This window comes from Mchenga conophoros, linkage group LG15 (genome assembly GCF_057382185.1).
Source record: "Mchenga conophoros isolate Kocher_MC1m ecotype Shallow Benthic linkage group LG15, M_conophoros_male_GT1.1, whole genome shotgun sequence".
Taxonomy (NCBI): Eukaryota; Metazoa; Chordata; class Actinopteri; order Cichliformes; family Cichlidae; genus Mchenga; species Mchenga conophoros.
The window spans coordinates 17,762,045-17,785,237 of record NC_140540.1 but is presented as its reverse complement, the minus strand read 5'-3'; the positions used below and the strand labels follow the sequence as shown (position 1 = coordinate 17,785,237).

Below are 23,193 nucleotides of genomic sequence, written 5' to 3'. Positions count from 1 at the left end.
GGCCCCGCCACAACATTTCAGTCAGGTTGAGATCTCGACTTTGCCTGGGCCAGTGCATCGCCATGATTCTTCTCTTTTTCAGCCATTCTAATGTAGATTTGCTGCTCTGCTTGGGATCATTGTCCTGTTGCGTGACCAAGTTTAGGCTGAGCTTTATCTGTCATTGTTCCAGAAGTCTTGCCGTTTGTTCAGATTTCACAAAACAGCATATAGTCCTGTGAAAATCTTCTTTTTCACAATACAGTGAACACCCACTATTTTAAATAAGGGCTCTGATTACGGAAATGAGTTTTTTCATTTTCACCAGTGAAATCCTTGAACTAAACCAAACAGCTATAAGGTGAATCGTGGCCATATATATAAAAAACAAACAAACAAACATTTGATTTGGGTAAAAAAAACAACCCCTAAAAACATAACTACTCAACACTCTTGTGTTGTGTGCGTATTTGGTAGTGTGTAGCCCACAGTTAGTAACAACAATCACCACTTTTGGAGTTTTTGACATTTTGCACTTACTAAGTGAGCTGAGATAAAATTAAGGTCAATCATTGCCAATATAAAAACACTGAAATGCTCAGAAATATTTTGGATCTATTCTATCTTTACCACCATTAGCCAATCACTATGCAGAGATGGGACGAGAAGACAGCAAAGTGAGGCTATAAATTAAAGGACACATGTACACCCTCACAATACAGACCTAGAGAAGGCGATACAGTTCAATAGAGCATTAATAGATCAGCAAGTTACAAGATGACCACACAGAGTATTTTAGCTGGAAAATGTGATGCAAATGTCTGCCATCAGAAACTGCAAACATAAAGCACGAGATATCACAGTAACCACAATCGGGCCTTGAATGTCAGCCAGCATCTTGTATCAGTACTTTATCTGCAAACGCTGCTGCTTGACTGAAACATGAGCAGCTTCTGTGACATTTCTCAGGCAAAGGCCTCTGTACCCACTGTCTAATTATAGGTACACATCATGCCCTCTTTTAGTTTCTTCTTGTCGTTCTGAGCTAACAAGCAAAAAGTCAGTTCTACTTTAGGCTGAAAGTTCTGTAACCATTGTTTTGTTTCAGTTTTGAATATTATTCTTTAAAGGTTTGATTTCTTGTAGTGCCAAGTTTGTATGTATGAGTAGGGGGCCAGGGAGACACGCACTGTACATACTAACAGTGAAGAAGCTGGATTTGCATAGGTTAAAGTGTTATTCTTAATACTTAATTATGCTCGTCTTTCTTAAATGTTTCTGTAAATGGGTTCTCGTAGGAAAGCACAACAATACGAACAGTAGCCTCAGCTGCAACGACCAATGAGATCCAGCGACAGTCCAGCACGTACGATGATCCGTGGAAGATCACAGACGAGCAGAGGCAGTATTACATTAACCAGTTTAAAACAATTCAGCCTGACCTCACTGGCTTCATACCTGGTAGGAACAAAAATACACACACACGTGCTATCAGGATAAAACATGGGTTATTAATAAACTGTGGTTTCTGCGTGTTTCAGGTTCAGCAGCAAAAGAGTTCTTCACTAAATCAAAGCTACCGATTTTAGAATTGTCACATATTTGGTGAGTCACTGCTCTTCTGCTATTTATGGCCTCTGTGTGTTTGTGTATCTAAGGGAAATTAAGGGCACCATAAACACGCGTTCACCACCTGAATGGAGTTGATGGCCACATTTAACAGTTTGACATGCGGATATGCTGTAGGTTAGAGCAGGATGGGCATTGATCTTTGCACCAGTGCTCCTTTGTTCTATTGAAAGATCCCTAATTTCATATTTATAAAACTTAATAGGAAGCTGTAGTAAAAGCTTTATTTACTTTTTAGACAAGTGCAGTGTGTGGCAGTTAATCCTAAAAACACCAAGAAGCTTTTCTTTGCTCTTTATCAGAATGTATCATCACTGATCGGACAGCATGTGCAACCTGGATATGGTTAACTGTTAAACTTCAAGACTAATTTTTACTAAAAAAAAATGCCAAACATCAACAAAGACAAAAGGTTTGACCATATGTAGTTGGTGCAAAGAAAATGTGTTTCACCAGTTCTTTGTTAACTCCAAACCAACCTGGCTTTATTTTGCTGATGAGTAAGACGTTTGTGGCTAATCGAGCTCATCAAAAACAAGTTGTCAGTTCCTGTTTATGGGATTATTTCCAAAGAAGCGTGCAGTGTCAGTTGACACAACTTGTTTTGACAGGATTCATAATGACTAGTATCACTAGCTCTAAGCAGCAAACGCGGCATGTAAATGGGCAAGTCGGATCAGATTCAATGTCTGCTGTAATGCCGTATATGATATGATATTCTTACTGTCTAATGTGTGTTTAAAGGGAGCTGTCAGACTTTGATAAAGATGGAGCGCTGACCCTGGATGAATTCTGCGCTGCCTTTCACTTAGTTGTGGCCAGGAAGAATGGCTACGACCTCCCCGAGAAGCTTCCTGAAAGCCTGATGCCAAAGCTGATTGACCTCGATGACTCAGCAGGTGCTCAGGCTTGCCTCTCTCTTCCTCTCTCTGCTGCACCCTTTATTCATTTTCTTATCTCACACCTCATTAGACCTAGGGTAACAGCGTTATTGTGCAAAACCCGCATGTTGGAAGTAGTTAACTGATTTTTGGGCTGAGCTGCACTTTTCAGGACACAGTTTTGTGTTCTCCTGCCCTCTTTTAACTTGACATTGACTCAGTTGCTGATAGCCATAACAAACATGTTTATCAAGTGTTATAATTCAGTGTTGACCTTGTTTTTTACATATCAGGAAAACAGCAGAGAAATAGTCTTTCTTATGTGCTTATGCAATACTCAGAAGCAGAAACGATTGCACTTTGAAGTTTCACGATTTTTGCCATTGATGGTTAAATGTAGTTGGCATTTTGACTGCATGAAAAAAATGTTTTATCTCAAGCTCTTCTCTGAAGTTCATCTTTTTGAAGAATCCCAACCAAAAGTAATGTTGTGTGGATTTTTTTAGTTTATTTATGTGTATTTAACTCGTGTCTATTTTTTTTTTTTTTCCAGAAGTCCCAGAGCAGACTGCTGATGTTGGATACTCTGCGTCACCAGTAGAGGTGACCCCCAACAAGTCTCCCTCTATGCCTTCGCTCAATCAAGCCTGGCCAGAGATGAACCAGAGCAACGAGGTTCCAACGTGCACGCACCACATGACTATATTTGTCGTTTTTACACATCCTCTAAACTCGAGGCTGTTTGCTTTTGCTCCGTTTGCGTTTGATTCATCTTAATTGCTCAGGGTTAATTAAGTGAGGTTGCTCTCTCTTTATCCATCCATTATAATTCGAGTGCCACGTCATCCTATTCATCATCAAACATATTTTCTGATAATTCAGCACCTCCTCTCTCACTTCTTGAGACTGTGTATGAAAGTCGGCAATGTCCGTTTTGTTTCCACGCCTGCTGATGATGCCGCGTCGGTGTGGCATCACGGCAGAGGCTGAGACTGATGATGTAAATGTGTGATGTCACTGCACTGGCTGACTGACTGACATGTTTTTTCTCACTGTCTGTCTGTCTCCTGCAGCAGTGGGAGACGTTTAGCGAGCGCTCCTCCAGCTCACAAACTCTGACCCAATTTGACTCTAACATTGCACCAGCTGACCCTGTAAGTCAATCACTTAGCATGCATGGTTTCACCATTAATGGACAGACATTAACCCTCTCCAGATCTCTCCCTTTTTCTCTCTATCTCTCTCAGGTCCTCTCTGTCTCACTGCCTGCATGATGTTCTTTCAAAGTGCAATTAAGTGCATCAGCAATAGAAGTGTGTGTTGTGATTTGGCTTGCTCAGTTTCTATTGGACATCACCTTTTTTTTTTTCTTTTTTTTCTTTAGTCACATCCACCAATCACATTTTAAGATTGTAAGAGATGCATTTTTCCTCACATGATTAAGAACTAAAGGTTGTGCACAATTCTGTTGTGCATTTACTTTTGAACAGTCAAAGTTCTTCACGTTTATGTATTTTTAATTTTTAAACCGTAAACAAATAATTGTCCCAAAAATAGCTCTGACTTCAAATACGGTTTTATATTGCAGGAGTGTGCATCTGTTTTTAGACTGCTTTTATGTACTCCCATTCTGAGCTGAAACTCAAGATTAAAAACAAAAACAAAACACTTATCAAGCTTAACCTATAAATCTCCCAAAAATTAGATTTATCAAAGTTTTCCATGTTAGTCTTAATTGACCGTTGAATTTTCTGCAGTCAGTTTGTGTATGAATGTAAGGCTAATACAGTTATTTTTAGCCATTTGAATAATTTAGAATTTAAGTAAATGTAACCCCACTGATGTAGGAGTAAAAAAAGCCCCAAATCTCTCTCTGCTGTGGAAAAATCCTGCACCGACAGCAGGCCCAAACAGCTCCACAAATTCTTTTTTTAATTTGTTTTTTGTGGCTAAATTCTCCGCTGCCATCCATGCACCAAATCTTAATGGGTGCATAGGATCTTTGCTGTCCAACTGTGAAGAACACACTCGGAGCGGAAAATAATTTTTGAAACAATAACAGTCTTTTGTTTGTTTTTAGTTGTCCTTAGGATGGGGGGGGGTATAATTGTATGGGCACGTCTTTTATTTTTATTTATTTTTTTAAAAGCTTATTTAGAAAATATGTTTCCAGGTCTTTCACATCTTCTCATTTAAACATGTTTGATGAGATGCTCAGTGAGCATGTCAGCTAAAAGAGTGCCACACAGGTTTTCATGTTGACCCTTCCTCCTCACAGGACCAGCAGCAAAAAAAAAAAAAAAAAAAAAAAAAATTACCTATCTTCTTCCTGTCGGTTTGACCCTCTCTGTGTCTCTTTTCCACAGGACACGGCCATCGTTCACCCAGTTCCCATCCGGATGACGCCCAGTAAGATTCACATGCAGGAGATGGAGCTGAAGAGGACTGGCAGTGGTGAGAAACTCTCTGACCTTAAACTGACTGTCCAAATCCTGACTTACAGTTGAATAAATAATAATGATATTGATGCACATGTGCAGCAACAGGCAGACCTCTAAATCTGTTTTTGTGGGCAGCAACGTGAAGGAACTTTAATATGACTGAAACAGAATTATGACCTAATTGCATTAGAAAGCATGCTAGTATGTTCTTTATATACTGAAGAAAAAACATATTGTAACAGGTGGGAAAACATCCAGCTGTGCTAATACAGTCAGCTTACTTTGTGCTTTGCAGAGTGCGCACTATTGGGAAAGTAATAAAAATCCAAAAGGTCACCATTTGAAATGATTCAAAGAGCGCCTCACAGGAGCTTTTATTACTCATATACATGTTTTTGTTTTTCTGCAACTGAGCACGTTTTGTCCAAACTAACAGCCAATTGCTAACATTTAATTTTCCCTGTTGATTGACTGCATTTGCTTCAACACTTTCCCCTGTTTGTGATCTCCCCCTTCCTCCAATATTTAGACCACAATCATCCTACCAGTCCTCTGCTGGCTAAACCTCCAGAACTGTCTGAAGAAGCCAAATTACCCGCCTCCATGAAGTTTGTAGCTGCCAACACTGTAGGTGAGTAAAAGATGAGCTGCTATGGCAGGGAGCTTTACTACGGTGTTCCGAAAACATCATCCGACACATGATGCAGTTATTTATTTGTTTAGCCATTTTAATCCACTTTCTATTTTAAGGACATACTAGAGCAGGGCGATATGATCAAAAATATTTATCACGATATACATTTGAAAATTTGCGATGACGATATAATTGACACTAGACAAAATACTTTACAACTCCACAACTTTATTAGTGCAAAAAAACCCAGCAATGTATTTTCACTTAAACAAGCAGCTGTTTTTATGTGGATTAAAGTTATAGAAAACTTTAACAGTGCAAATGCAAATTCCTTGCTGACAGTTTAACCAAAAGGCATTTCCAGTGGAAACTGGCCGACATATCCTCAGCATAACCATGTATAATATCCACAAAACTTAAAAAGAGGTTATACACACACAATACGCGAGCCTCCTGCCTACGATAGTCGTAATGCTTCAACAATCCATCAATCGGTGCGGGTTTGTAGCTTAGCAAAGTCGTACTGAAACATTTGACAGATTGCTGAGCGCCGTGTACGACATAAAATCGTTTCGAGGTCAGTAAACACAACCAGAATTCATACATAAGGCACGCAGGATTATAAGGGGCACTACTGTCGATTTTCAGAAAAATCAAAGGATTGATTTTAAGTGTGCCGTATTTTCCAAAAAACACGGTAATAACGACGGCCCGCTAGCATGCGCTACCAAAAATAGTGCTTTGTTGTGTATCTGACGGACGAAAGCTAAACCAGTTCCACACCACTGAAGTTGCAGCATTTTTTCAAACCAATTCTGGTTCATCCGTTTCATTCAATGATCCACTTTCGCCCTTCTCATTCTCCGCCGTCGCCATGCTTTTTACGCCATGTGTGTATGAAAACAAAGGCACTGCGCATGCGCGTTTTACCCATATTCTATCGCGATATTTCATTTTCTTATCGTTGCCCAACATTATACTGGTATTACCGTGAACGGTATGATATGGCCCAGCCATAGGTTACATCATTAAGAACAAAATTACAGATAGAAATCTGGCAAGCAGTCGATTTAATGACAAAAGAAAACCCTTGATACTTTAAAGTAACATACAAAAATCAAGACTAAAAATAAATAAATAAATAAAAATGGAAGTATTTTTCCCTTATATGTTGGAAGGTGTCTGTGGCTCAGGTGGTAGAGACAGTTGTCTACCAATCCCTGCTCCTCCATACCACATGTCAAAGTACTGAACCCCAAGTTGCCCCAAATGCATCCATTGGCATGTAACTGGGTGAATACAATAGAAAATACTTACATTTGGTAGAAAGGCACTATCTTAGTACCATTTCACATTTGTCTTTCCTTGGTGGTGCCTTCATAACCTCAGTTCAGCTGCTGATAGTCCAGACTAAGATTCCAATTTTTTGTGGAAGAATTTAAAAAAAAAAAAACTACCATTTTGTTAATTTTCTCATGATTTGTATGCTTGTGGGGTTTTTTTCTTTTCTTTTCATGAAGGTGATGGTTACAGCAGTTCAGACTCTTTCACCTCAGACCAGGAGCCAATCACAAGGCAGAGGTTCGTTCATTTTCTGTCTGTCCTTTCTGACAATTACTGAAAGTGATGCTTTTGGGTTTTTCTACTTCCTCACATTGTTACTCAGTTGGTCATGTTGCAGCTCTGTTCAATGATCAACTCCAGACCTGAACTGTGATGAATCGTGTTGTAAATAAAGCACTGTATCCTGTGTGTAAATCTTTAAACATTAATGTGCTCAGGTCTCAGTCGGGTACGTCCCCAGAGGCTTTGAAGGTGGTAGCCCCGCCTCCCCCTCCACCCCGTCCCCACCCCTCCCACTCTCGCTCCTCATCTCTGGACATGAATCGCACCTTTGCTGCCACGTCTGCCACAGGACAACCCCAACCTTCTACGATAGCTTACCCTCCTGCTGTGCCTCCACGACCGCTTCCCACACAAGTAAGAAAAGTATTTTATGTGTCATTGGCATTATTTGTGATTTTGATACTACGAAAGCTGTCACGACACCCTTTCATCCCTCCCCAGACATCAGTACCACTCACCGGGCATCGCGTAGAGGCGGAGAGTATACCAGGAGGCGCGGCGGTGCTCACCACCACATCCCCACAGCAGATTCCCCAGCAGCCCAACTTTGCAGATTTCAGCCAGTTTCAGGCCTTTGCAGCCTCTGAGCAGCCCTCAAGCCTACCAGAGGTGGACAAACACATCGAGCCAGGACAGGTAGGTCGATCCTGGAGGGTCAGGGTTTGGAAATAGAATGATGCTCCTCTAGACAACATCAGTTCTTCTCAGAGATAGCATTTATAGTCTGGCTTTGTGTATAATATGTTGATGTTAATGTATTGATTCTTTTGATTTTTGAATGTATTTCTTTTGCTCTTTCCCAAAATCCCCAATTGGTTGTTTATTTTAGTTTTCCTTCCCTTTGTTATATAATGTTCTAAACCCACACATTGATTGACAGATTTCATCCATGTTACCGTTTTTTTGTTTTGTTTTTGTTTTTTTTGTCTTCTAGTATTAAATATTAGACTTCTTATGAAATATTATTGTTGCAAACCATCTGCAATCTGCATCTTTTAATTTCTTAACTGTGGCTGTTGTGTTACATTTGAGTAAACACTTTCACTTTCACATGCATTGTTTGTTTATGTCCGCAGGGGGACAAGCCTTCGGAGGGGGCCGGCCCCTTGAGAACAGTTAAGAGTGACGGCCAAGCTGATGAGAGACCCTCAGCTACAGTCAACTCTGTACGTCTTTGAACTTTAAACTCAATAAGACCAGTGGTTTTTAAACTTTTTGTGTTTGTGTGGAACATCAGAGGCAATCTGAAATTCATAGGCACACTTGTTTATTAGACTGTGTGAAAGTGAGGTAAACTCTTTGTTGTCCCGTCAGGGAGCCAAAGGCTCCTCCGGCCCCCTGGCTCCTCCCCCCAAACCTGTACGTCGAAGGTTGAAGTCTGAAGACGAGCTGAGGCCGGAGGACGAGCAGCACGGTCCACAGAAATCTAACGTCATAGCCGCCGTCCTGGCCACTCAGCCTTCCATTCCCAGGTGGAGAAACTTGCTTTGGTTGGGGACACTTTACAGGGCGTTGTGTTTATCAGCACTTTAGAAAAAGCATATTTCTCTGTTTGCAGGTCAGTTGGAAAGGATAAAAAGGCGATTCAGGCTTCAATCAGAAGGAACAAGGAGACAAACACTGTTTTGGCACGACTTAACAGTGAGCTCCAGCAGCAGCTGAAGGTATGGAAGACATTAGTAGTGTTTTCTAGTTTTAGCAAACAGACTTTGTTCTCCTTTTAACTCCCGCTTTGCTCACACCTGTTTTCTTTTCCCAGGATCTGCTTGAAGAAAGGATATCTCTAGAAGTCCAGCTGGAGCAGCTCAGACCCTTTTCCCATCTTTAACCTACATATGGAGAGCAACTCTACTGTAGTTCATCTGAATCAAGGCTGTGGCCCTCGTTGTGACTCCTCCCTTCCTCCTCTCCTTTTCCTTCCATCAATCTCGGCTTTTCCCGGAGGCTTCAACCTGCCTCAGGGCATTCCGTTAAAAACTGTCACGCTCAATCACACACTGCTCAATCGTAAACCGGACAGACCTGAGGGCACAGTCTTACCAGTGGGAGGGGATCTTAGAAACTGGCACTTTTCACTTTTTGCTAAAGAGAGGCGAAGGTGAGGAGGATGACGGCAAACTGAGAGGCAGAGCGCTCCAGCTCCAAGTTCGCTCTGAAGATAAAACTGCTGGTGTCTTGATTAAATCACTCTCTGAATGACTGAAGGAGAAACGCGGAGTGTATTTGTCATGTTTGTGTGACTGTTTGTGCATTTGTGTTCCTGGTGGCTGGCACCAGTATGCTTGACTCGGCTGCACCAAACTCCTGCAGAAAATTTAAAAAGGGGGCGAAACAGTTTTCTTTTCGTCTTTTGTGTAAGTGAACTGAGACGACCTATAAAGATTTTAGACCTTCTAATATCGTCTGATGTCACAAACTCGACAGGTTGGGTCTTGTTTATTACACCGAAATTGACATGGAAGAGTAAAGACGGGCAAATTGTGCTTTAAGTGAGCATTATATGCTAAAACTTAGAAGTTTCTGGTTTATAAAAAAAGGTTACATTTTTCCTCTTTTCACTTTTTGATCCGTGCTACTACTGTAGTGCTCTGAAGGCATTTCTTGTTTTTGAATCCTCATGAATGGTCTGTTCTGCTGAACATGTGGCACCCATGGCTGTCCATTATTGTGAAATAATCCAAAGAACACAGATTTTATGGGCTTGCAATGGGACACATGAAGACCGAAGGAAGTCTACAGCACAAATCATCCGTCGGTACATCGGTCAATAAGCAAGTAAGGATAAATTTGTCTTTTTCTAAATGGAGTTTGGTGTAGTCGCCTCTCTATTTGTGAAACATACTGGGCTATCTCCAGACAGGACCTTTTGTGTGTTTGTGTGGGGCTTAATGACTAAACCAACACGGTGAAGGCTTTTTTTTTTTTTTTTTTTTTTTTGGTGACGCATCCTGTGACATGAACTCAGTCCACCCTTCCTCTCTTACCGCCCCCTTCAAGTCTACATGTAAACATTTGCGTGGTTGATGGCATGATGCAGTGAGTGAAAGTGCCATGTCTTCTGTTTTTTGTTTTTTTTTGTTTTCTATGTGTTACAGTGTTTTGTTTTTTGGGATCGTGGTGACTGAAGGGTTTCACTTTATGCCAAATGACTGAACTTTCACTCTTCTCTTTCACTTCCGCTCGGGCTGTGTTTGAAGAAAAATGCACCACCTTTTCTTTCCCTGAAGTTTTCTTCATTTACTTTCAAACCTAGCTCTGGCTTGACATTTCAGCTTTCTTTCTAACGCTGTGGGTTTTGTTTCCTTTTTTTTTCTTTTTTTTTTCTCTCCCAAACTTTAACTTCACCTTTATGAGTCAAGAACAGACGTTCATATGAAGGGTTTGAAGATATTCCAGCTGTTTGATTGCAGGAAGCGGCGTTTATGAAGAATACATTTGTTGCTGATTGGGGAGAAGTTTGCCTGTGATTTCTCTTCAGCAAACATGTGCACAGATCCAAACTGATGCAGCAGGTAGTGATTTTTGATGATTTAAAAAAAAAAAGAGAGAGAGAAAACAACAACAAAACAGCTGTTTTCCAATCGGGCAGTCAGCACTATGCAAGAATGAGCGATACATCCTCACAGACCAACTATACCTAAGTGTTTGTCCGATGATAGTAGCAACCATGTGAACAGTATACTCTGGTTTTTGTATCGTAGCTCTTCCAGAACCTCATCTACTGTATGTTTGTGATGTATTTTTGCCTTTTTGTTGTGTTTTTTTTGGGGTGGTACTGATGAGCAGTCCACTTCCCCGGGCTCCTGGCTCCAGAGGGAAGTAAACTCCAGATCAGTGTTGTATCAGGGCAGTTTCACCTGAAATCTGTGGGTGTAGATGAAGCTTAACAGGAGACCAGTCAACAGAGTGGGAGACCTGAATGTCCCAACTGCACTTTGAACTGAATCCCCACCTTCCCCCCCCCCCCCCTCTTGTTCCCTCACAATTTCTTTTATTTGTTGTCTCTCTTTGCTTACTTTTAATCTGCATGTTGTCTTTCAGGTGTATTTAAAAAGATGCTTTAAGATGAAAAAAATGATGAACCACTTGTTTTATTTCTCATGTTTTTGTTTTTGTTTTTTTTGTTTTTTTTTGTGCCAGTGTCATAAAATGCCCCGTTTTTGGTCAGTGAATTTTTCTTTTATTAATGATTTATCCTTGTGTTGTTGTTTGGTTTTTTTTTTTTTTGGTGAAGCATCAGTCTTCTTCTAAAGCCTTACTTCCCCCGACGGCGTTCAGGTTTCCACAGCGGCTGACTGACCTCTCTTCCTTGTTTTATCAAGGCTCGCCTTCTTTTTTTTTTTTCTGCTATTGAGGATGATGATGTAATGTGTGTGTGTGTGTGTGTGTGTGTGTGTGTGTGTGTGTGTGTGTGTGTGTGTGTGCGCGCGTGCGCATGTTGTTTCCAGACCTGGAACTAGTACCATTTAAAACCCTGTTAGACACCTTCAAGTGGGATTGATTTTATTTTTGCTAGCACAACAGCTCCCTCATCATCCTTTAACCCAAAAGGCAATACAGGCAGGCAGAAACAATCAGTCGGTAATGAAGTCTTTGATGGGATTTTGAATGCTATTCGCTCCCAGATCTGTGTTGTATATTGTATATGATACACACTTTTGGACTCATATGTAAATTTGCATTAATTGCTGACTAACAGCGAAAGAATATTCTATTTAATTCCTTCTCTCTTGGCTGTGGGAACCCTAGATGTTTAACTGCATGGATGTACTGTATCTCTGCAGATTCAACTAGCAGCTGTGTGATTTTTACACAAAAATAAAAAAACGGCACAATATTTTAAAAACTGCTCTCTTTACTCAATTTATCTGGAAATGGTTAAAAGAAAATGCACCCAGTCACCAAACAAGTCGTCTCAAACTCTTTATGACCATGCTGGTAGACTTCCCCAGTTAGCCAGCAGGGATGTACATCTGACAATTCTGTCGAGAGTATGTGACGAAATCATGTCTATGTGGAGTAAGACGCTAATTTACTTGAAATTTATCACCCCATGGTTTAATGGTGTTGGGAAGAAAATGGGTTCCATAGTGTAGCCGTTTTTATATATTTGCCTAACAAGAAATTTTGATTTTGGTCAGCGTCACTTGTTTTAAACTTCCGACGATAAAGTATGATCACAGCAAGACTGTAAGATGGATGATTATCTAACAGGGTTATGGAGAGTGCAGCCCATCCCAGCTGTCACAGAGGGAGAGGAGGGGTACACCAAACCTATCGCAGAAACCATTCACACTCTTACATCCACAGGAACACAATGCTAAGCACTGAAGCATTACGCCACCCCAGTTACTCCAAAAAATATAAAAGCAGACTTTTTGTTAATTATCTGGTTTAGTTCAACTTTGACCTGTGAGGTAGTTTGTTGTAGTCTGTCCACCGGAGCCGTTGATCAATTTCTTATAAGTAAAACACAAACTCAGAATAAGAGTAGACAGGGAAGTGGAATAGGTTAGAGCAGGTTTTATTCAGTTTCTACATATTGCTTCATTTCTAGGTTGTTTTACTGAGCGGCTCAAAGCAATCCTGAACTTCCCAGCTTTGGTCGACGATTTTAATTAAAGCCAATAAATCGCTTTCATCAACTCTATACAGGAAGTATCTGAGCTCTGCAAAAGTAATGATCAAGCCATTAAAGTTACTTCAGTGCTCCAGTTTTCTTCAAATCTTTGCAACCATTCAAAACTTGGTACAATCTTTAATGGAAAAACAATCTTTTTAATCACGTGTGACTGCGGCTGAATGCAAAAAGAATACATTTCAAATTCCACAAAAATAAAACTGCACAAAAAAACGTCGCCTAGTGCCCCCCCCCCCCATGTTGCCTGTAATACAAGTGCGTTTGTTGGAAGTACTATACACATGAGCTGAGCTGTTATCTACTAAATATCTTCTCTTACAGCAGGACTAATGTAACAATATAAACCTCTGAGGTTAAACTGTGTCGTTTGCAAAGGCAGGACTTGAAGAGGAACATTGGGTTAGCGTCAGGGTTTCAGGTGCGTTTTGATGAATCCAGAACATTCTGTGGTCAGAAGACGATGCAGGTTCAGGAGTAAATCCAGCTTATTTGACGACACTGTGGAAGAAGAAACAACAGAGATGGAGATCAGAATCTATCACTGATCTGTGAACTGTTATCCACAGGCTGTTAACTGTCACGGAGGGCATTAAATCAATGTCACAACAAGTCAAAGTAGCAGTGCTGGGTTAGGAAAAAGGAAATGAATAAAATCAATCTTTTTGAATCCTAGTCCTCTTCCTAACATTTTTAAATAATCCTTTAATTGATGATTTTCAGCCTGCTGCAGTCCTCTCTGACACTCACACACTGGTTTCCTTGTAGCGATCCAGAGCTTCCTGAGCTACCACTTCAGAGAACTTGGGGTCGTTCCAGGGGATTTCGCTCGGCACGGTGAAGTTCATGGATGGTGAGTCGAAGAGCTTCACGCTCACTTTGGTTTCTCCAGGCTCCTCCTCCCCATCAACCTTCTTCTCGGAGTCCTTGCACATCACCTGTAGCATAAGGAGGTGGGGGTTTTAGCTTTTCAGGGGGTTTCTGTAAGTTGCAGCTGAAACAAATGATTAAAATGACTGATGATAAAGAGAAAAATCGTTTCTGGATCTTTCAGAAGTTGGATAATTTTGCAGGATTTGGTGTTTTTCTTTGTCTTGTAATAGCTGTGGGCAGATACCGGTACTTAGACACCTAACACAAGTTTTTCAGGTGATAAAAATAGAAGTGTTGAAAAGCATAACTATATCTAGATAACAAATTACAACCATAATATTGCATATTTTAAATTAAGGTCAAATGAAGCAACAGTGCTTACCGCCTGAACACTGAAGATGCCGTCGCTGGTGTTGTTCGCGAGAGAAGACACCCAGCCAAACTGACGGTTGAACAAATCCAAGATGGAGGAGGTGTTGAGCATCTGCTCTTCGAACCTCTTCAGGAGGGAGTTGTACTGCTGGGTGAAACGCTCGGCCAAGGCCAGAGCCTCCTCCAGCTCCTCCTTCAGGGGGCCCTCCAGAGGTTTCTTCCCAGAGCAGTCTGTGAGGGAAAAACATCATCGTGGAGCTTGAGTAAAGTTGGAAAATCACTTAACTGCTACATCAGGCTTAAATGAATTAGATAAATGCTGACCCCACCCCCTCTTCTTTTTTTTTAAATTCAACCACTAATGCGGTCTCCTAGTTTGGCACATCTGTTTCTACCTACTACTTTCCAAAAAGTCCTTTAAAAGTAAAGTAAACAATGAAATAAAATACTACTCTGTGCTTGCTGTAATTGAGGAAGAAAGGCAAACTTATCCTCACAAGTACTACACACAAGATGGGGAGTGAGTCATCTCTAAGGCATTAACTCCAAAGCGTTGTCACACATACATGTTTCAATTTCAGAATAGTCTGCAGTTATGCTATAGGCAAGCAGACCCGCTGATATTTAGCAGCTGTGACTATTATATATATGCAAGACTGCACATAATGTGTAGGTATGAATGCACTTGCATGTGCATATGGGCCAGTGGTAGGTCACTGGTAAGTTGGATGAATATTGCTATCATTTATTAGACAGGAAAGAGGGGTAGTTTATGTCTTCCTGCTTCTTTTTGAGCATAAATTTGAGTTACTTATATTCAGACAATAATGCATCGGATTTTTTTTTTATTTTTTTTTGCTGAATGCCCATATATTCTTTATTCTTTTAAATGTTTGAAATACATGTAGCTAATTTTGTCCAAACAATTGAGCTACATGACGTTTCTTACCCTCACTTTTGCAACAGTTACTACCATATTTCAACATAAGGCAAAAAGTTCAACCTGCTGGTTGTGGTAAAACTCCTTAACAGGTCACGGTTATTCATCCTCTGCGATCCTACATCTGTACATTCAAGTTTTGTTGGTCTCAATCTCAGATACGCCACATAGACAAACACCTAAAGGAGCTGCTTGGTCATGGAAATTCATGCTACGAAGCTCCGGGTGCACAGTTTATGTGCTGATATTGATGCCAGAGGAGGATTGGAGCTCTGCCTTATTTGCCTCAGCAATTAGCGACCCTGTTCTATAACTTTGTGGCTGAGTTGCTTTGGTTCCTAAACTCTTCCACTTTCCCCCCAGATTTCCCATGATCAACTGTAGGTGGTAATAATGCAAAGTCATTTCCCGAACTGATTTGTTGCAGTAGTGGCATCCAATAATAGCACCACACTCCATTGAATGAGGTCTTTAGAATGAGCCGTTCATTCACAGACTGCATGACTAACTGTTTTACTTTATACAATGTAGCAATGGGACTGAAAAACACCTGAATTACAAGAATAAGAGACACTGCAGACCGTTACTTCTGTCCAGACCGGAGTATTTTAGTTAGGACAACCGTACATAGAGCCTTGATATTATGCCACTGATTTAAAAATGAAAAACAGGGAAACAAAGAGTTCCAGCTGCTTTTCATTGTTTAAAATTGAAACTATAATTTATAGCTAGTTCAAATCAACTAGCTGATGGATCCCTCTGAGCGCAAAAACAAAACAAAGCTCTTTGTATTTTCCAAGAGTCTATAAATAGATGCTTTTGTGTCAGAGCCCAGTTCTGTCCTGCCGTTTAATGGAAGAGTAACAATAGCATCATCGACACAAAGGAAGAGATCACATGATTAAATTACACTCTCTATAAATATTAATTGTGCTGCTCTAATCAAGACATCCCTGGATCATTATTCAGGTCTCAGAACCTGGCTTCCTGCCAGTCGAATTTGGATGAAAGGCAGTTTGATGGCTTCTTATATAATTTTTTTTAAATAATGAAGGATGATATTTTAATTTATTTTGGTAATATTTCCCATATGCTCCATCTTAACTATTTTTACTCCTGTATCCATGTTAACAGGGGGAATAAAAGGTTTTAGTCAATGAACGAGACACCATCTTACCAATGTGCTGGATTTCTTTGCACTTCTGACACTCGTCGCGGAACTTGAAGCAGCCGGCTGAGTTGCGACGGATCTCTCTGCAGGTCATCCTGCCGTTACCGTAAGGTTTGGTGATGATCACGTCCTCATTTACGTTACCATCTGTGTGAATGACACAAACGCGCGTTATGAACGTTTCATGTGAAAATAAAACCCAACAGTGATGTGCCTCTGCACACGAATTAAATTTTTCTTGTCTGAACGTCACTATTGGTCATGTGACTCCACAGAAACCAGAGGAGATTTGCTTTTTATTTAAGCTAAACCAATTATTACCTAGTAAGTTATTTATCAGCCAATGCAGCAATGCCGTTTACAGCTGCACAGGTTATATATTACATCTAAGTTATAGCCACAAAACCTTAATTATGCATTTTCAATTATATCATCATTTTGACAAAAAACGCCTAACAACATGCTAAAATCACAGACCAAACGGTACTCTAATGTCATTAATACAATTTTATGTTTATGGTCTCAAGCTATTACTTGAGACTATAGTCTGATCACGAACCTGTTCACTGAGATCAAAGATCAAGTAAATGGTGGATATATAGTCACTAAAGGCTTCTATATACCCTGACTACCTTTTGCAACCAGATGAGTTGAACCCCCCCTGCTGGTCATTACAAAGAATGCAACTTAAGGGTCCACAAGCGACGTCCACATTTTATAGACAGTCTGTAGTTAGACTTAAAAGCTCTCAGCACACATTACTTTCATTAAAACGAGGGGTTTTTTGAGTTTACAGCATGTGTGATTCTGCAGCCGATAGCTCTCTAGATAGTTTCTGAATAAAAACATTGAACCTGACAGAAAAACCGACCCTCATTGGGAACAGTGTCACTGTCCATGTCCATCATGGAGCCCATGGAACTGAAGAAGTTCCGGCTCATTCCCATCATAGGGGAGAACAAGTTCTGGAAGCCGTGGAAAGGATCGTGGAACAGAGAGCGGATGCTTCTGCCGCGGCGAGCGTACGGCGACAGGAAGTTAGGCAAATAGATCACAGGAGGGCTGTAGTGCACATAATCGGCCACCTGAAAACAACAAATACAGAGACCGAGCTGATGCTGGTACTGATGTAGTGAGTGAGTGTGTTTGCTGTATACTTGTTCAAAGAGGAAGTGGTGCTTAAAGATTTATTCTGCACATAAACAAGCAAAGGTAAACTGTACCTTCATGCTATCTGTGAATATGTTGTCCACGCCGTCGGCCATCTCTGTGTATTTTTCCTCCAGGTTCTTGAACTCTCTGTTCTGCCGTTGTCCTTCTTGCTCCAGGATGTCGATCTTCTCTCCATTGATCCAGATGGAGAAAGGAGATGTTCTATTCAGAACCTCCTCCAGCTGCAGACCGAAGGAGCAGGTATCATTTTGAATCAAACTTAAAATGTCTTTCATGGCTTAATATTTCAGGGGAGAGAAGAAGAATGATGAAGGCGAAAGGATGAAATATGCATAGTGTTGTATCTCCTTTAGTGTCTGACCTGACGTCCCACCAGTCCAGATCCGCTGCTGCAGGTTCGGGAGTAGTATTTCACACAGGTGTTCTTCAGACAAGGCTTGCACTCCTCCCACAGAGCCTTCATGGTCTCGTTACAAACCTCCTCCTCCTTCTCCAGCTTGGCCTCCATCTCCTGAGCTGTACGCATCGCTTCCTATACATTAAAACATCCAACTTTATTCTGGCCCCATCTTTGGTAATAATTATCTCGTCCTTTTGTGTTAAATGTGAGAATCGTCAGTTTAGAGTAAATTCTCTCAGGAAATATGTTCTTATCTGCAGCACGGACAGATTTAAGTGAAAAAAAGAGAACACTTTCTCGCTGTTAAACATTTAAAAACAAAGTCTAAACCTCTGGAACATTAAAAAATTACTTTTCTGTGTGTTGTGGCCCAAAAAACCCAAATCACTAGACATCTTTACTTCACTTATTCCCCTAGAGCATCGCCAACAAAGATACTGTTAAAACATATAGTGCTTAATATTAGTGCTACCTCTTTCTTCTGCTCGGTTTTCTCCAGATCATCCAAAAACCTCTTGTGCTCCTCTGAAGATTTCTGCATCACACTCTTCATTTCCTTCACTCCATTGATGGCATTTTCAATTTGTCTGTCCAGATACTTTTCTCCCTGAATGGAAATCTCTGTAAACCACAAACAACACGCAGAAAATGTTAACTTCCATAAAATGGCCTTGAATGTTACTGATATTACATGACGTCTGTTCTGTTTGTTCTGCTCACTGTCAACTTCTGCTCAGGCGATTATTTTATTCTACATATCCTAAGCGGTCCGGTATGTAGAATCACAGCACAAATGTAACACAGACCTGGACATTTATGCATTATCTTTTAATAATGAATTTAGAATTTAGTCATTAAATTAACCTCAGCACCCTGTCTGTCATCCACAGACTCCAGAGTCTGTAGAGTCCCAGCTGCAGAGTATTTTATCACCCTGGAGGAACCAAAAGACATTTGAAGGGCAGACTAACAGACCACAAATGTGCTCATGCAGATAGAATATCAACTACCCTGTGTCTAGACACAACACGGACCTCCATAACAGTAATGCATGCATATTACAAGCTCTTGGCATTGCACAAATCACAGAAATTTGACAGACAAGGAGATCTGCATGAATACTAAATATCCAGGCCTAATTGAGGGGCCTTTTATTGGTTATTGTTAACACCTTTTTTGTTTATATATTTCCTTTAACTATTTTTTTAATCTTTTATGCTGCTCTTTGACTCAACTTTAACAAATATGCTTGAAAAAAATGACATCATCTTCAATACCTTTAGTTTTATAGCACTAATGGAAGATTCCTATTAGTGGAATACCATGAAAAGAAATCTGTTGCCCTATTAAAAGCTATTTATCTAGATAACCCTAACATTACTTCCGTAACTACCAAGTTGTTAACGTCATCAGATCAATCCTTTTGTGTGAACTGGCCCTTTAAACCCTTTTTTCCACACCCTGCAAACTTACGGTTAAGATCTTCTTTTGTCGGAGGAAGGATACAGCTGGCTGAGGCCACCAGAAGAGCCACCAAGGTCAAAGACTCTTTCGAGCCTTTCCTCTTCATCATCATCATCATCATTAGCATCCTCTCTGACTCTTGCAGGGCCAGCAGGTAATGATGTGAATATGATGCCAAAGACCTGGAATGTAAATCAAACACAGTTTCAGTCCAAACTGACTCTGGACTGTGAAAAATGTCATTGCACAGACTCCTTATCTCCACCAGAGGGCGATGGAAGCTGGAGAAAAAGCAGGTGGGGAGCTACGCAGTAAAAAATCATCACGTTTGCTCAGCGGTTTTGTGCCCTTACATGGCAACAGCTAAAAATAACCAATCAATAACACTAAATAATTCAAACTGATGAACATCTTATTCGTCCCCAGTTTCAATCATTAAAGGATGTTTTGAGTTCAGATCAGCGTTCTCCTGCGGCAATGACCAAAGTGCCTTTCAGAGGCATTATATAATAGAACAGCAGGCTCTTTCTCTATTTACCCATTTCTTCTCTGACGTGTGCTTGGTCAGCTGCCCGTTCACCCAACAATGACATATTCAGCAGAGGATGTCTGTGGTGTATGACCCCCCACTCACGCTGACATGAGACAGACAAAGACAGAGAAGTTCACCAGTCAGTTGGACCAGGCTTCTCTCCTCTCTGTGCAGCTTTTCCCCAAGCAGCATAAATAATCTCTCCCATGTGGGAGTCTAATCTCTGCTGATTATTTCTGCAGTCAGCAATAATCCTTATTTTCTCTAAAAACACATGGCCACATGCAGCAGTCTAGCTGAACTTTGCTGATTCATTTTGCTGTTTTTCTGGAGCCTTCTGGAGATTAGTCTTTATCAGGATTAGCTCAGTGTTTAACCATCCATAATAACCAAAATTACACACTTACACAATTACACACCATTAGATAATGCGCATGCTTACTTGACACAAAACATAACAGAAAGGAAAAAATCTACTTAGAAGACTTTTTTTTAAAGGCTATTTTTGTTTTGTTTGCAGAACTTGGCGCACACAGTGGAAAGGCTGCCCATTTCTATGGTGATTAAACCGGACGTAGCTTTTGCTGTGGATCAGATTTGGCAGAATTACGACTAAGAATTTTTCAAGACTCTTATGAAGCTCTTCACCCTGATTTAGAGTTTTGATTGAGCAAAAGGGTAGCTACACAGATGCTTTCAGGCTTAAAGAGCTAACTGATCACATAAAAAGCAGACATTGTTTAATAGGAAAGTATAGTGAAAACATTTAAAGAGGGATTCGTTGGTTTCCAAAAATCAAGAAAATGTAGAGGATTGCCAATGTCTTCCACAAGATTTGTGAATGGGCAAATCTGTCATGTTGAGACAAGATGAACATCTTTTTCTTTCTTCTAAACTGCTGGAATTAAGATTCAGCCAACGACGCATTTACCCCTCTAGTTCTGTTCTTAATGAGTGTGTCTTCATGCAGACACACTGCAAGCACCAGGTACTTCAGGTGAAGCAAAGCGTTTGCACACCCAGTATAAAAGCACAGGTCTTAGGAGCGTCTTGCTCATCTTCTACAGTGTGTTTTTGTTTGCAGTCGCTCGCCCACAATCTCCTCCTGTTTCTATGGAAACAAGCAGAGTACAGTATGCATACAAATCTGCTGCAACATCCCAAAAACCGTCAAGAACTTTTTCATTGTTTGGTAGTTGATGTTTATATTTCCTGTTCCCTTTATTTATTCAACCCTCTCCTACTGAATGTATTCAATCATCCCACTGAAAGAGGGCCATTCATACCCCTGACTCTGCATGGGTTCAGTCAAATAAGAATATTTAAGATGACCTGCAGATCAGCTTACACACTCTTCCCCAGAATCAGTATGAAAGCTCTCTATCTTTGGAAACTTTTTGGGTCTGCTTGCACTATATGATTAAATGCCCACAGCGAATTAATAATTACTAATCAGAAAAGGTTTATGCCATCTTAAAAGAGTTTCAATCTAGATTTTTTGTGTCCATTGTCTGTGTTCTTGTTACAGTACACAGTATAGTCTTAAATCAGCACTGATGTAACCTTCCTGGATATTTTTTTCAGTCCTTCAAAAACTGCAAAATGTCATCAGATGTTCTAAATCCAGCAGGGCTGGACTGGACGTCCACCTGGGAGCAGATAAAATGTCCCACTTTCTGCTGCTTATATGAACTTTCTGCGTTTTTAAACATACAGCAAACACAGTGAGGTCATCATCCACATAATACTAAACGTCTTGCTTAATTAGAGCATGCCCGGAATTAGAAGGTTTGTAAACACTATTTCCAATCCAGCCTTTTGTAATGAGAGAAAAAACTAATGAGTAAGGCCAGACATTCAGTGAGGGGAAAGAATGAGCAATGCTGACATGAAAAGCACAGAAAAAACAGTGTGAGAGAGAGATGGAGAGAAAGTTAGGCAAATGAAAAGTATTAACAATGCACGGGCCCAGTTGTGTTATTTGCTGAACAACAACTGCAAGTATCCTGGTTACACAACTGAAATACCAACACTCCTCCTCTCCAGATGTTCCTCTAGAAAGTTCAGCATTACCAGTATGACATCAACATCTGCTCAGTCTCCCACACGTCACCTTTATTTTCTGGAAGTATTTATTTACCATTGTAAATATTTTATTTGACACTTAGATTACTATTAAAAGACATTTAGTACTGAGAAATGAAATCTTGGCCGCTGAAGAGTAATTTTGTTCATTTTTAAAGCAAACCTCGGCCACTTTAAGCATCGGGAACACAACAAATGTGTTTGTCTGATGTTGTAGTTTATGTTTATAAAATCAGAAAAATACAAAATGTCTTGCTAATTTTGTTTTTTGCATTTTGTTATTGTAACATTTATCTCATACAAATTACACTTTATACTCTAAAATAGCTTACACTACCATAACTTTGTATTTATGACCTTGTTGCCCTACAGTATACTGCTGCACAACTATTCGCACATTTCACTTAAAATGTTTAATATTGTGCAATGATTTAATTAAATTTCTTTCATTTTATTCTACTATTTCTTTATTAAACTAGTGTTACAGTGACAGTGAAATTACCCAGGTATTTCTAAAATATCTTGCCTGATGGATTTGCTCTTTTTGCTTCTGTCCCCCCATTAATGACTTTCCCGGTGCTTAAATAAGAAGAAAAAAATGGACTAATCTGTCAAAAATGGGACACTGGCCTCATTATTTAAAGTGTTTGGGGACTTCTTCACCCATAGGACTTAACTGTCCTATAGGCATGAAGGAGTCAGGGCTATTTCTATTTATAAACCAGAAAATGTAACAATAATGATAAAGATCCAGCAATGCTTTAATAGTTTAACATTTTAAAACCTGCAAACATGCATGTGATTACAGATTTATAATTTAGTTTCACGTTTTTATTATTATTTACGCACCAAGCACTGCGTAAAATGCTGAAGCGTGTTATTGAAGTAAACCACAGCGGGACGTCATACCCCCTAATCCAGTTGTTTTGATCCAGAGATGGAGGTCACACCCATGAGTAAGCAATTTAAACAGCAATCACCTTCAGTCAGCACGACCGCATGAAAGGGTATAACACGACATGGTTTTAATTAATAAGTTAGAAGTGATTTTTACAGTCTGACGTTTTATCTGCAAAACCTGCAAAAATGCAAACGAGGTCTGTTCTGTTTTGTTTAAATATGTTATAGCTTATATAAAAATGTAACCACCACAGTCTGCACACAAAAACACCGACCTGCAAAAAGCAAAGGTCCTCTGACTCACCTCTGTTTGTTTCCTGAGACTCCAGCTCGTCCGAAGCTGCCCCAGGCTCGCTGCTGCTCTTATTTATACCAGCGGATAACGGGGACGGTGCAGACATGTGATGACCGAGCATGCTGCTGCCGCCGCATCCAGCTCTCAAAAGTACCGCAAT

The 23,193-nt window shown here is 40.3% G+C and overlaps 2 protein-coding genes across 6 annotated transcripts in view; one reads left to right on the top strand and one right to left on the bottom strand.

Annotated features, from left to right (window-relative positions):
• The window catches only part of reps1 (RALBP1 associated Eps domain containing 1), a 21,168-nt gene extending 7,670 nt beyond the window's left edge, over positions 1 to 13,498 (top strand). For 3 of the 4 annotated variants that reach the window (XM_085245791.1, XM_085245790.1, XM_085245789.1), the window contains 14 exons: positions 1,278 to 1,440; positions 1,521 to 1,584; positions 2,353 to 2,507; positions 3,043 to 3,164; positions 3,563 to 3,643; positions 4,856 to 4,943; positions 5,460 to 5,561; positions 7,085 to 7,145; positions 7,346 to 7,544; positions 7,632 to 7,826; positions 8,267 to 8,356; positions 8,505 to 8,662; positions 8,749 to 8,854; positions 8,950 to 13,498. In XM_085245791.1, the coding sequence (XP_085101917.1) occupies positions 1,278 to 1,440; positions 1,521 to 1,584; positions 2,353 to 2,507; positions 3,043 to 3,164; positions 3,563 to 3,643; positions 4,856 to 4,943; positions 5,460 to 5,561; positions 7,085 to 7,145; positions 7,346 to 7,544; positions 7,632 to 7,826; positions 8,267 to 8,356; positions 8,505 to 8,662; positions 8,749 to 8,854; positions 8,950 to 9,018 (1,653 nt within the window). In that variant the 3' untranslated portion in view covers positions 9,019 to 13,498. The remainder of the gene's footprint in view (positions 1 to 1,277; positions 1,441 to 1,520; positions 1,585 to 2,352; positions 2,508 to 3,042; positions 3,165 to 3,562; positions 3,644 to 4,855; positions 4,944 to 5,459; positions 5,562 to 7,084; positions 7,146 to 7,345; positions 7,545 to 7,631; positions 7,827 to 8,266; positions 8,357 to 8,504; positions 8,663 to 8,748; positions 8,855 to 8,949) is intronic. The other variant, XM_085245792.1, reaches the window with a different exon arrangement.
• Positions 12,699 to 23,193, bottom strand: clu (clusterin). Of its 2 annotated transcripts, XM_085245793.1 has the most exons (10): positions 23,043 to 23,192; positions 19,231 to 19,403; positions 18,230 to 18,378; positions 17,719 to 17,889; positions 17,408 to 17,578; positions 17,056 to 17,269; positions 16,191 to 16,331; positions 14,084 to 14,304; positions 13,579 to 13,766; positions 12,699 to 13,329 (listed from the first exon to the last, which is right to left on the bottom strand). In XM_085245793.1, the coding sequence occupies exons 2-10, from the start codon at positions 19,346 to 19,348 to the stop codon at positions 13,317 to 13,319; spliced, it is 1,386 nt and encodes a 461-aa protein (XP_085101919.1). In that variant the 5' UTR covers positions 19,349 to 19,403; positions 23,043 to 23,192; the 3' UTR covers positions 12,699 to 13,316. The 2 variants fall into 2 exon arrangements, with proteins under 2 accessions (XP_085101919.1, XP_085101920.1); XM_085245794.1 differs by lacking the exon at positions 12,699 to 13,329 and having other exon boundaries at positions 13,575 to 13,766; positions 23,043 to 23,193.

Coding starts and splice junctions, on each gene's coding strand:
- clu (XM_085245793.1), bottom strand. CDS start 19,348: ATGCTAATGATGATGATGATGATGAAGAGGAAAGGCTCGAAAGAGTCT. Junction 17,890..18,229: donor AAACCGAGCAGAAGAAAGAG/GTAGCACTAATA, acceptor TTTAATGTATAG/GAAGCGATGCGTACAGCTCA. Junction 13,767..14,083: donor GCATCTTCAGTGTTCAGGCG/GTAAGCACTGTT, acceptor CTTATGCTACAG/GTGATGTGCAAGGACTCCGA.